We start from the raw sequence: 13,242 nt of genomic DNA, 5'->3' as shown, positions 1-13,242 counted from the left end.
TAGGAAGAAATTCTGCTTTCTTATCCTTGATTTCTTATCTTTTTCTTATCCTTGACTTATCCCCAATATGACTTTCTTCCTTAACTCCTATGGCTCCCCTGCACCTAACTTAAAGTTCTACAAAACTATATTGGTTTCTTGACAGTCTTCTTACCCATTTCCTACATTTGTTTTCGTTTTCGTTTTTGTTTTTGTTTTTGTTTAGTCAGGGCTATTTCACGTTCTCTGTTTTATTTAAAGGTTAAAGTCTAACTCATTTTTTGAATCGACAGTATCTTCCTCTGTTCTCATCTAGCACAAATTATTTTTTCTATTAATGAAATCCTGAAGCACTTTACTTATATCTTTCTTAAAATAGTAACAATATTCTTCATTTTATTATTGTTACTTATGTTTGTGTACAAATGTGTTCTTTCTCTGACTTAACATTATCTCTAGAATGGTACTGCCCATTAGAAATATAATGAAAACCACTTATGTAATTTAAAAATTTTTAGTAGCCATATATTAAAAGAGCCCAAAGGAAACTGGGGAAATTAAGGTTAATAATAATTTTTATTTAGCCTAATGTATCACAAAATATTATTTCAACATATAAATGACAGAAAAATATTAATTTTTACATTAATTTTTCACACTATTTCTTCAAAATTTTGAGTATCCTTTACACTTATAGCACATCTCTGTTCAAACTAATATTTTAAGTTCTCAATAGCCAAATGTTGTTGTGACTACCATGTTGGATATCACACCTCTAGAACACTATGAGGAATAATACAGAGAATGCTGATTTGTGGTTATCATCTATTATCAAATTCTGGATTGTTATATACTGTATGAGCCTGGGAAATTTACTCAGTTTATCTGAGCTTTAGTCCTTTATGTGTAAAATGAGATTTTTGCAAAGATTACATTGTATCACATAATTTCTTACAGTATTTATTTAAAAAAATCATTGGGGACATAACCCAAGTTATGCCAATGCTCTTCACAGTGCCTAGAATTTAGAGTCTTATGCTACAACAATTTGTTGATCACATAAGCCATTATGCTATGTTTTCTAGTTTCTAAGAATATTAGATGGGAAGCCTACCTTTAAGAAGTTTTGTCCAGAATGATGGACATGTAAATACTTAATTACTTATAATATATTTATAATATAAATCAAATACAGCTTAATATTGTGACATATGTTAAGAAGCAATTTTATAGATGAGTTAATAACTATGCCTGGGAATAGCAGGATAGGCTTTAAAAGATATTGCTTCAACTGTCTAGAAGGAAGAGTAGTTTCTAAGTATACAAGGATGATGGAAGGTGATCATAGAAGGGAAAGCACTTTGAAAATTATGGAGCAATGAAATTACTTGTGAATATGAGGAAATTTTGGTTTTGCAATGGATAACTGTTAGAGACTAAACATTTGTGTCACCTCCTCCCCAAATTTACATATTGAAACCCTAACTACTCCCAGAAGACAGTACAAGGTTGTGAGGTCTTTGGGAAGTAATTAGGTTTAGATGAATTCATGAGAGTGATCCCCATGATGGGTGAGTGTCCTTGTAAGACAAGAGACTAGAGCTCTACTCTGTTTTTCACTCTCTAAAGATACAAGAAGATGGCCATCTGTGAACCTGGAAGGGGGCTCTCACCAGACACTGAATCTACCAACATTTTGACTTTAGGCTTCCTAGCCTCCAGAACTATGAGAAATAAATATTTTTTTGTTGATTATCACCCAGTCTGTGATAATCTTGTTATAGCAACTAGAACTAACAAAGTAGGACACATAATGTTTACATGGTAGCTTGGAACAAGGACCAAAGGAAAGCATTAGGGTTGCTAGAGAAATAATTATGGATCATAGTGCTCTATGTAACCCTTTCCAAGGCTGGTACTTCCTTATTTTTCTTTATCTTAATGAATGGTATCATTGCCAAATACCTAGTTCTTTAATTTTTCTTTTTCCCTTATTTTTTTAAATATTTTTTAATGCTTATTTATTTTTGAGAGACAGAGCACAAGTGGGGGAGGGGTAGAGAGAGAGGGAGACACAGAATCCTAAGCAGGCTCCAGACTCTGAACTGTCAGCACAGCACCCAATGTGGGGCTCAAACTCATGAATGAGAGATCATAACCTGAGCCAAAGTCTGATGCTTAACAGACAGAGCCACTCGGGCACCCTTCTCTATCCCTCATTCTTCAGCTCTAATCTATCCATAAACCTTTCTGCCTATGAAATACATCCTGTTAATGCCTTTAGTCCAAGCCACTTACCTTTTTCCTAAACCACTAAAAAAGCCTAACAAATGTGCTTACCTCTACTCTTGTTTTCCTATAACCAGTTTCTTCATAGCAGCCAGAGTGTTTTCTTTTAAAGTACACCAGAGATTCTTAGCTCACCTTCTTACAGACTCAATGGCTCTCTCTTTCATTATATTTTATAAGATCCTACGTGATATGGCCTAATTCTCAGACCTCATATCATTTTGCCCTTCCATTTATTACATATTGTTTAGCTACATTGAATTTTATTTATTTACTTACTATTTTAATGTTGCTTGAGTTTTTCCTTCCCTTGGGTTTTTTCTGTTGTGTATTCCTCTGGATTGTTCTTTCTCCAATCTGCAAATCACTGGCTCCTTCTAATCCTTCAAATCTAGCTGAAAATCATTTCCACAGAGAAATCTTTCCTATCTAGTTTAATATACTGTGATGACAAAGTCACTTTCTATTTTATTACTATTAATCCATACTAGTTCTTAGTGATATCTTCAATTGTATTTTCTCCATATTCATCATCATCATCATTTACTCATATATTTTCTTTACACACTAGAATGTAAGCTCCTTGAGATCAAGAATTTTGCCTGTCTCATTCATCACTGTATACCAAATATCATCAACATGCTTAAATAAAAAGCAACATTCAGTTAATTCTGTTAGATTAATGGATTAAGTGTTTTCCACCTGTACTATTATTCTCTTTCATAGGTTTCTACTTACATTAAGAAGGAAATGGGATGTGAATTCATTAACTTAGTGTCATATCAGATAGGAGATATTTGCCTATAAGGGAGGAAAAAACTCTACTGCTATAGTCATTGCATTAAGCAAATGATTTGATGGGGTGGGGGAAAATGTCTATTTCTTTATTTCATGAGCATTCAATTTCCAAATAGTTTCTTAAATCTTCATGTAAAAAGTTAAATAACTAAAACTTAGGGTTGACGGTACAAAAATAGAACTGAATTGAATATCCTATTTCTTTCGAAAATTGAAATATAATATTTGCAAATAGATAGTTAAGGCAATGTTTTGATGATAAATTTAACTCGCTTTGATTGTGATTTTCCTTCAATTTCTGAAGGACTTCAGAAAGAAAATCTACTCCTAATTAAATAATACATGATTAAGGATTTTTTATATATAAAATGCCAGGTGTTGGAAAAGGTTAATATTCCCTCACTAATGAAAACATTAAGTTCTAAAAGGTCATTTAGATTGTTTTCCTGGAAGATTGTTTATAGATATCATTCACCTGTTCATATTATTGTTGATAAGCCTTTTCAGATCATGAATAAACACTTTATGCTCTATGTATTTATTCATGTTAATATTTACTTAGTAAAATATGTTTCTTACAGGAAGATAAATAGTTGCTGCAAAGAACACTGACAACTTCAAAGCAAAATGAAGTTCTTTCTGTTGCTTTCAATCATTGGGTTCTGCGGGGGTCAGTATTCCCCAAATACCAAACCTGGACGGACATCTATTGTCCACCTGTTTGAGTGGCGCTGGGTTGACATTGCTCTTGAATGTGAGCGATACTTAGCTCCCAAAGGATTTGGAGGGGTTCAGGTGGGTATTGTTCTTAGAATAAAGTACAGAGTTTTCTATGCTTATAGTAAATGTTATTATGATCTGTAGCTGTGAAGCTTAAACATTTTACTACACAAATAAGTACTCTAAAACAGTTTACTGAGGAAGAAAAAAATTAGGGTTATTGACAACTTTATGTTTTGTTTCTGATATAAACTTTCTTTAGGAGGATGTTTCCAATGTGGTAGTTAAAAATGTAGTTGTATATGCAAAGATTCAGAAATAAGTTTAGATCACTGTATACATCTAGAGTATCCAATGATATAAAGTAACCCATAATTTGATACTTATTGTTTATTTGTAGATCTCTCCACCCAATGAAAATGTTGTGATTAATAGCCCTTTAAGACCTTGGTGGGAAAGATACCAACCAATTAGCTACAAATTATGTACAAGATCAGGAAATGAAAATGAATTCAAAGACATGGTGACTAGATGTAACAACGTTGGTGTAAGTGAATTAAAGTTTCCTTTAAAAATATCCAGGAAAATAATTTCTCTCTCCTGTCTCCTGTTCCTTATGAGTAGAATGTTTTCCATAGTTTTTTTTATTTTACTTTACACTTAAGCTGTAACTAAAACTTAATTGTTACCGATGTTTGGCTTTTGTAAATCTTTGTATATGTGACATTTGTCTACTAAAGAAAATTTCAATCAAAATTTAAAGCCAAAACTACATATAAAGTAAATATAACTATACACCTCTCTGGGGAATACTTTTCTTGTTAGGAATTGGAAATTCCAGTTGTAATATTTGCTATAATTTTTATGTGACTTGTATACACACCTATAATTCTGGGTCTTCTTCCCCATAGGTTTTTTGATGGTAAATAGTTATATTGTGAGAGATTTACCTTCCTCTCTTCAGATGCTAAGTAGTTAATAGAGACCAGCTGCTTCGTTCTTAGGATGATACATAGAAATTTCAAAAACCTATGTTGTTTCCTGTCTTCGCTGATTTTTATCTGTCTCCCAAAAAGGCTGTTTGCATTTTTCATCATTATGGTAGTTTTAGTTCTACCAGTTTATCATGCATGTAAATAGTTTACCAAGAGGGTAGAATGCAGATAGGTATTCACTTCACATTGATTTCCCTTCACACTTGACTTTTGGCTTACTAGGAAGATAAGTTAAAAAATAACAAAGACCTATTTTGGAGTGTGATTAACATTCTGCAAACTTTAGTCAATAATAGTATAGATTTCTACTTCTCTAAAGTCAAACTGAAATAGAAACTTTGTTTTTCAGGTGCATATTTATGTGGATGCTGTAATTAATCATATGTGTGGGAATGGTGTGAGTGCAGGAACAAGCAGTACTTGTGGAAGTTACTTCAACCCTGGAAATAGAGATTTTCCAGCAGTCCCATTCTCTGGTTGGGATTTTAATGATGGTAAATGTAGAACTGGAAGTGGAGACATTGAGAACTATAACGATCCCTATCAGGTAATTAAAGGAAAAAACCACAGTGATCAGAATAAAGAGCAATCTGTGTCTTTAATTATCTGCATGTAGCTTATTGATCTTCATTTTAAATACTGGTTTAAATTCCTTATGAAAATAAGGATTCCAAGTCTTAATCTTTAAAAATTAGGAACTCAAATCAGTACTTAAAATATTTTTCCCAATTAAATTTGTCCCAATCAAAAAACTCACCTACTTTATTTCCTACATACTTCATTTTTATACTAGAAGATATTTCAAAGGTATGTCCATGCTAGAATGTAAGTATCTCTAGTTCGCAATGCAAAGAAGACACTATAGAAATACCTGTTAATGAATAATCAAATGGATTGTCAGGTTAATGTGATGTTTTATGTATTGGTCACAAAATTTTTATCTCAATAGGTCAGAGATTGTCGTCTGGTTGGTCTTCTTGATCTTGCACTGGAGAAAGATTATGTGCGTTCTAAGATTGCTGAATATCTGAACCACCTCATTGACATTGGTGTAGCAGGGTTCAGAATTGATGCTTCTAAGCACATGTGGCCTGGAGACATGAAGGCAATTTTGGATAAACTTCATAATCTAAATACAAGCTGGTTCCCTGAAGGAAGTAAACCCTTCATTTACCAGGAGGTACATCAATACATATGTGTTTATATATTTCACAGATATATGAAATAATATAATTTAATTCATTAGAAAATAAATGGCAGATTCAATTAAAGATACAATTTATGTAGTTTAATGGCTGTATCATTTATATAGAAGAGTGTTCTTTAAACCTCTTTTACTGAAACAGAATCTACCATCTAACTCTTTATTACAAGAGGCTTTATGGAAGTGCAGAGAATTTATTTAGGCTGCAAACATTGTACCATTTACCATCTCCCCAGAGATCATTAGAAAAGACAGATAGTAATATAGTTGCTGTCTTGAGCCAGTCTGAGTTTAAATCTTGGCTATAGCACTATTAGCTGTGTTAACTTAGGCAAAGTGATTAACCTCTGTATGCAGCATTTTTTTTCAAGTGAAGAAAGGGGTGAATGATAATAGTTATGTCTTTGTCTTTACCCAAGAATTATATGAGTTAATATTTATCAAGCACTTAGAGATATTGTCAGCCAGATATCAAGTGCCATAAAAGTATGAGCCGTTGTTATTATCATTTACGTGCAAGACTAAATTAGGTCAACATTCTCACAGAGAAACTGATCACCTTGTATCATGTTACTTTTAATATTGTAGCATATAATTTAGAAAAAAGAGAATCTTGACACAAAAAAACCATTTTCAGTTTTCAAATAACATAAATAGCCATTTACTACATAGTGTTAACCTTTTAGTTAAAATTCTTCAAAGTTCTTATTTAAAGTAATATTTCCCTTGTATTTCTACTAGGTAATTGATCTGGGTGGTGAGCCAATTAAAAGCAATGACTACTTTGGAAATGGCCGTGTGACAGAATTCAAGTATGGTGCAAAATTAGGCACAGTTCTGCGCAAGTGGAATGGAGAGAAGATGGCTTACTTAAAGTAAATGATATATGATTTGTCTTTTAAATTATTTCACAGATGCATCTGTCTTATTATCCCAGTCTGAGATCTTCTTTGGAACATGTTTAGAATTTTGAAGGATTCAATTACTAATAATAAGGCTTATAGTTATTCAAATTCCAATTTGTCATCTTTATTATTTAGAATGTCAATTATGAGGGTATCTAGAAACTCCAAACATCACCAGAGGCTTTAATCTATGTCTTTTGTAACTCTACTATATTTGACCAGTGTTTGCATACAATATGTGAGGGCCATGTTATTATTAAAGTGACTGTGTCAATAATAAAGTACCTAAAATGTGGCTATATGATAGAGTTTACATATACCAATTAATTATTTTCAAATATTAGAATGTTTATAGTATAACAATATAATATTGAAACCTGATTTTTAACGCAGTTTTCCATTCTGTATGATATGATATGGATGTTGATCCTTCTGAAGTTTCATCTAAATTATATTGAAACCTCTAAAAGGACTTTTTATAACAAAAATCTTATACCTGTAACGTGAATGTAATACAAGTAATCCATACATATATACATACATGGAATGTATAGTATATCTATATATAGTATAGATAGATATATGGATAGATAGATTAAATAGATAGATATTTTAAAAACCCTCCTATAAAATAATCATTTCATTGGAAAGAGAATTTCATTTGGGGATGCTATACTGAAAGAAATACACATTTAGGTTACAAAGCTATTGGAAAAGAATACATATATTTTTGTGTACATGTGTTTTAATAGGAACTGGGGAGAAGGATGGGGTTTCATGCCTTCTGACAGAGCCCTTGTCTTTGTGGACAACCATGACAATCAGCGAGGACATGGAGCTGGAGGAGCATCTATCCTAACTTTCTGGGACCCTAGGTAGGAAATAAAATCAACCCCCCCATTCTTTTTACCTATGTTTTAATGACATGAAAAATATTGTTTTCTTCTATGATGATATTATTTTGTAACCTTCAGACCGTACAAAATGGCAGTTGGATTTATGCTTGCTCATCCATATGGATTTACACGAGTAATGTCAAGCTTCCGTTGGCCAAGATATTTTGAAAATGGAAGAGTAAGTTTTGGTGTTGTCCAAAATACACAAGAAAGGAAAGGCAATTTTGTTGTAATTGTACATGATGCGATTATATTTACTATTTATAAAGTATTTAAGTGTAAACCTGATGCAAGATGTTTTTAGAAATGCAGTTGATATTCAGGGTCTCTGTTGCCAAAGAGTATGCAAGCTATATCAGAAATATTACAAACATATCTCTTCCCCAAAGAAACACTTAAAAATAAGAACACAGTAGGTAAAGTATGTACTTTTCATAAGTACCTTCTTCATAGATTTGATATGAGGATTACAAGTTAATATTATAAAGAATTTAAAACAGTACCTGCTCAAAGTATGAACAATATAAATATTTGTTAAATACTTTTCTAAAAAGTTATATGGAATGCAAAGAAGTTATTCAGTTGAACTGAAGTTAAGGGAAAGTATCTTATAAGTGGAAGGAAAATATATGTATTAAAGAAGAGAAATTTACAGACTATTTGGGGAGAGGTAAAGATTGGAAAAATATCTGGGGTAATAACATGGGGTATTGAGTAGCAATTTTAAAAAAGAACTGAGAAATAAAATTATGAATGTATTTGGAAACTTAGTGGAATTTTTTAACTAAAGATTTCATATGCAGCATTATACAGCAACTTCATACCTAAAGTAAAAATTCTCTTCACTACAAACCAGACTGATATTTACCTAGTTTCTTCCATTTTTTTTCTATCTTTATAAGTACCAGTCAGAAAACCACAAGATTAAAGATTTGATCAATTTAGTAAAGAATATTGTGACATATGGATTAGCACATTTATCCAAAAGGAAGAATGAAAGAAATGAATATTTATTCAGCAATTATCATATTCAAGGAATTTTTCACATAATTATTTAATTAGGCACAGAGAAGTTACATATGTTAACTTTCTTTTCTTCTTTTTTAATGTTTATTCATTTATTTTGAGAGAAAAAGAATATGAGCAGGGGAGGGACTAAAAAAGAGGGAGACAGAATTCCAAGCTGGCTCTGCACTCAGCACAGAGCCCGGTGTAGGATTTGAACTCACTAACCATGAGATCATAACCTGAGCCAAACTCAAGAGTATGGCACTCAAGCGACTAAGACATCCAGGCACTCCAATTTTCTTGACTAATAGTAATAGAATCTATGTTTTCATTCTGCTGTTTCTGACACTAAGGTCTTTGTCATTTCAATGTTATTTACTTTCTTTCCAAGGCTTAGCCATTGCAATTCCTTGGAAAGAAAATGAAAAGATAAAGAAAAATCTGACCTTTAATATATCACACTAAAGAATAAGAAGTTGGGAAGAAAATGGTGAGGAGTAGGTTAAAGGGCTATAAAAATACTGAAGGAGTTAGATTCTAAGTTAAGACATTTCAGGCATAGTAAAACAGATTGGGTTTTATGTATGTATTAAAGAAGAGACAAATACATAAAATGTTAAAAATCTAAGCTTTAAAACATTTTTTTCTTCTTTCTTTAATTAAGGATATTAATGATTGGGTTGGGCCACCAAATAATAATGGAGTAATTAAAGAAGTTACTATTAATCCAGACACTACTTGTGGCAATGATTGGGTCTGTGAACATCGATGGCGTCAAATAAGGTAGGAATTCTTATTTAGAGATGGCCTCTAGTAATAAACGTTCTTAACATCTTATTTTAAACTGTTTAAAAGTATTCATCATCATTTTATGTTGTATTATATTTTTAGGAACATGGTCATGTTCCGTAATGTAGTTGATGGTCAGCCTTTTACAAACTGGTGGGATAATGATAGCAATCAAGTAGCTTTTGGAAGAGGAAACAGAGGATTTATTGTCTTTAACAATGATGACTGGTAAGTAGATATCAATTAGAAATAAGATTTTAAATAACATTTATATTAGTATGTTCTTGGTTTACAACTTTCTTTTGTTGCACATTTACTCTTATTATACATGAAAAATGTTTTAGTAAGTGGATTAAGAAAACACAGGAATCTGAAAAGAACCAGAAGAAAACTGATGGCTTTTCTTCTGATCTCTTTCTTATGAGGACTTTGTGTTCTAAGTGGAGTTATTTTATATGCACCCTTGCATATCATGTGCAGGTATGATGCACATGTATATTCCCACATATACACCCCACACAAAATACACAGAGTAATTGATATAAAGGTTGTAAAACCACTAGAAGAACATGTTATAGCCCCTCTCCCCTTTCCTCCCCTTTTTAAATAATGAAAAAATACTGCTTCAGTACTGAAGTAATTTTTTTAGCTCTTCTTTTCAAGTACTCTTGTATCTAGCTTTTGGTCTTTTTTCATTTCCTTGTCTCTCTCTGACAAATAATATATTTTTTAAAGCATGTGTATAAAGAACATGTATTTTATGGTCAATGAGTGACCAGCTTTAGGAGATTTTTGAGTTTTAACTCTGAGACTTCTTACTGGCTTCCTTTGGCTATACTTATATCCTTTGTCTCTAGTATATGGATTCCCTAATACATAGAACTATAGCTTAGAAGATGTCTTTGCAAACAATTGAAATGTCTCAGTCCAAGGCCAGGTTTCACTCATGCTTAGCTCATTCTAGCCTAAATTATATTTTGCTGACAAAAAACAAATTGAATATCTCTTTCTTGTCAAAAGAAGCCATGGCTAGTCCTTTAATTTCTATCTTTTCTGAGTGGGAGAAGCAAAATAAATTTATAAGATCTCTTTCTTCTTTAACTTTTCTTTATTTTTGAGAGAGAGAGAAAGAGAAAGAAAGAGAGCACGTGTAAGCAGGGTGAGGGGCAAAGAGAGAGACCAGAGCCAAGCAGGCTCCACTTTGTCCATGAGGAACTGGGCTTATGGCTTAATCTTAGAAACAGTGAGACCATGACCTGAGCTGAAGGCAAGAGTACTTTATAACCTTAGCCAAATAAGAGTCACTTAACTGACTAAGCCACTCAGGCGCTCCATAAATTTATGAGACAGCTTTATATTTAAAACCATATCCTTCACAAAAATGACAGATTATTTTTATCTCCAGCTCAAATTCATGTTAGCCTCTTACTTTTATTATATTGTGAAAAATACTTTGAAGAAATAATCAAATTTAAATTTTTGAAAGTAATTAGTATTTTCTTAAGTTTAGATGAGAACAAATTTTAAAAATTTGTGTTTATCACAGGAAAGCAATAAAATTGGTTTTATGCAAGGGTTATAATTCACTAAAATCTTCACTGATATTCCTCGACCTTAATTTTGTGGCAATAGTCACTGTTGGCTACGGAATTACTCTTTTGTAAGATTACTTTTAGTCCTGGAAAACTGTTCACATCTATTGGACAGCTCTTTGTATTCAGATTTTCTTCAAAGACTTTGCTTAGAGTTCTACAGTGCAAAGTTAAACTTTTAGAGATAGTCTGAATATTTGCTTTTAATGGTGTTGAATTCAAGTTAAATCTCAAATTTTATTTTGCAGGCCATTATCTTTAACTTTGCAAACTGGTCTTCCTGCTGGCACATATTGTGATGTTATTTCTGGAGATAAAATTGATGGCAATTGTACGGGAATTAAAATTTATGTTTCTGGGGATGGCAATGCTCATTTTTCTATTAGTAACTCTGCTGAAGATCCATTTATTGCAATTCATGCTGAATCTAAATTATAAAATTTGAAATAAATACATGTACTCAGATAAATAACCAAGTATATTTTTTATGTGCGTGTGTGTGTGTGTGTGTTCTTATAATTCATTAATTTTTGGTAAAAGGTATGAGTAGTCAACTTGAAAAGCTCAGAAAAGCATACATATCATATATAATTATAAAGTAGTGAACAATTGACATCAAGTTGTATTTTAGAAGACTCATGATGACTTATTTTTCAAAGGAATTTCTAAGAATTTAGAGAAGTATCTTGATAAATATATTTGTTGCCATTAATACCCTTTGCCCAGTATATATTTCTGTATTTCTTCCATCAAGTATTTTTAAGACTTAGTTAGGGATAGTTGATTTAATAATGATTCACAAGAGAATTAGAACATTTGAGTGGTTTTAACAGTATGAAAGTCCTTTTACAGTTAATAAATTAAAAAAAACCTTAAATTATGCAAGGTATTATTCTTAATTATATGGAGCTTACAGGAATCTTCTTTTTCTGTTTTTTTCTCTTTCTTTTTGTAATGTCTTTAACTTGATGTTTTTGTGGGTGTTTTTTCTTTCATCTTCTAACCCCCTGTATGGGTGAATATTTATTTAGGGCTTTCATTACACCTTATGCTTTCATCCTCTAGCTATTCATTCTCCTTCACATTGACTTTAAATGTGTAATTTGGTAAGGATCTCATCTGAGTCTTATAAAACTCAGTTGGTGTTCGTATGCTCAAGTGATAAAATAAAAGCCATAATTTTGAAACTCTCTCTTCTTTTTACCTGTAAATTTATCTGTATTTGTCCCTATTATTTTCTTCTTCCCTCCTGTCATAATAAAGAATGTGTGCTTCATTCTAACAAAGGCCATTCTCTTCACTTGTGTTCATTCTCTCAACAACTCTCAATATTCTCACATAAACCTTAAACCTTAGCATGACCTATTAATTGTATGTTCAAATTATCTCTTGGTTTCTTGCACTTAATTTGTGTTATCTGCCTCTTCATCCAGATCACCATTATCTCTCACTTGCATTCCAAAATGACGGATCTATTTCTACTGTTTTACTCAGTCTATTTTACTAAAAACTACAAAAGAATTTTCATAAACTTTAAATCAAATTATAACCTTCATGTCTAAAACTCTCAAATTTTTTTTGCATTTAGAATAAAATCCTAGTTGATAATCTATAAAACCACACACTCTCCAGCATAAACCTAGCTTTCCAAACTCAGCTTTGCTCTTTCCCTTGGCAAACTCATGCCCTCATCCATGCTGGCTCTTTTGTTTGTTGTTTTCTTGAATATGCCATGTTATTTTTCATATTGAAGACTTTTTTGGAAGTTTGCCTCTACACTTTTTAGAATGTCCATAATCCAGTTTTTAATATGGCTGGCTCCTGTTCTTTATAAATATTCCCTAACTCAGTGCCTAGAATCATTATTCACTCAGTTCTGCAAGTTAGAAATCTGGGTCTCATCTCTGAAACCCCCTTCTCTTATATCTCCTAGATCTAATCAAGCACTACATTTTATTTTACCTCCTATATATGTCCTGACTATGTTATTTTGTCTCTCTACTGCTACTATCTATTCATCCTTTTACTAAATAACTAAAATATTTTATTTTAACTACATTATTATGA

General features: G+C 31.9%; 1 protein-coding gene across 1 annotated transcript; it reads left to right on the top strand.

Annotated features, from left to right (window-relative positions):
* The first annotated feature begins 3,672 nt into the window (after positions 1-3,672).
* On the top strand, positions 3,673-11,651 carry LOC115300039 (pancreatic alpha-amylase). Its single transcript, XM_029949623.1, has 10 exons — positions 3,673-3,861; positions 4,187-4,333; positions 5,131-5,328; positions 5,731-5,961; positions 6,727-6,860; positions 7,643-7,765; positions 7,865-7,964; positions 9,459-9,577; positions 9,686-9,811; positions 11,424-11,651. The coding sequence occupies exons 1-10, from the start codon at positions 3,694-3,696 to the stop codon at positions 11,611-11,613; spliced, it is 1,536 nt and encodes a 511-aa protein (XP_029805483.1). The 5' UTR covers positions 3,673-3,693; the 3' UTR covers positions 11,614-11,651.
* The last annotated feature ends 1,591 nt before the right edge of the window (positions 11,652-13,242 follow it).

Source organism: Suricata suricatta, chromosome 8 (genome assembly GCF_006229205.1).
Source record: "Suricata suricatta isolate VVHF042 chromosome 8, meerkat_22Aug2017_6uvM2_HiC, whole genome shotgun sequence".
Lineage (NCBI taxonomy): Eukaryota > Metazoa > Chordata > Mammalia > Carnivora > Herpestidae > Suricata > Suricata suricatta.
This window is presented reverse-complemented; position numbering and strand designations above follow the sequence as displayed.

What these genes read in the sequence shown, in the direction of transcription:
- LOC115300039 (XM_029949623.1), top strand. Translation starts at nt 3,694, where the DNA reads ATGAAGTTCTTTCTGTTGCTTTCAATCATTGGGTTCTGCGGGGGTCAG. An exon ending in CTAACTTTCTGGGACCCTAG is followed by an intron (nt 7,766 to 7,864) that starts GTAGGAAATAAA and finishes TGTAACCTTCAG; the next exon opens with ACCGTACAAAATGGCAGTTG. An exon ending in CATCGATGGCGTCAAATAAG is followed by an intron (nt 9,578 to 9,685) that starts GTAGGAATTCTT and finishes TTATATTTTTAG; the next exon opens with GAACATGGTCATGTTCCGTA.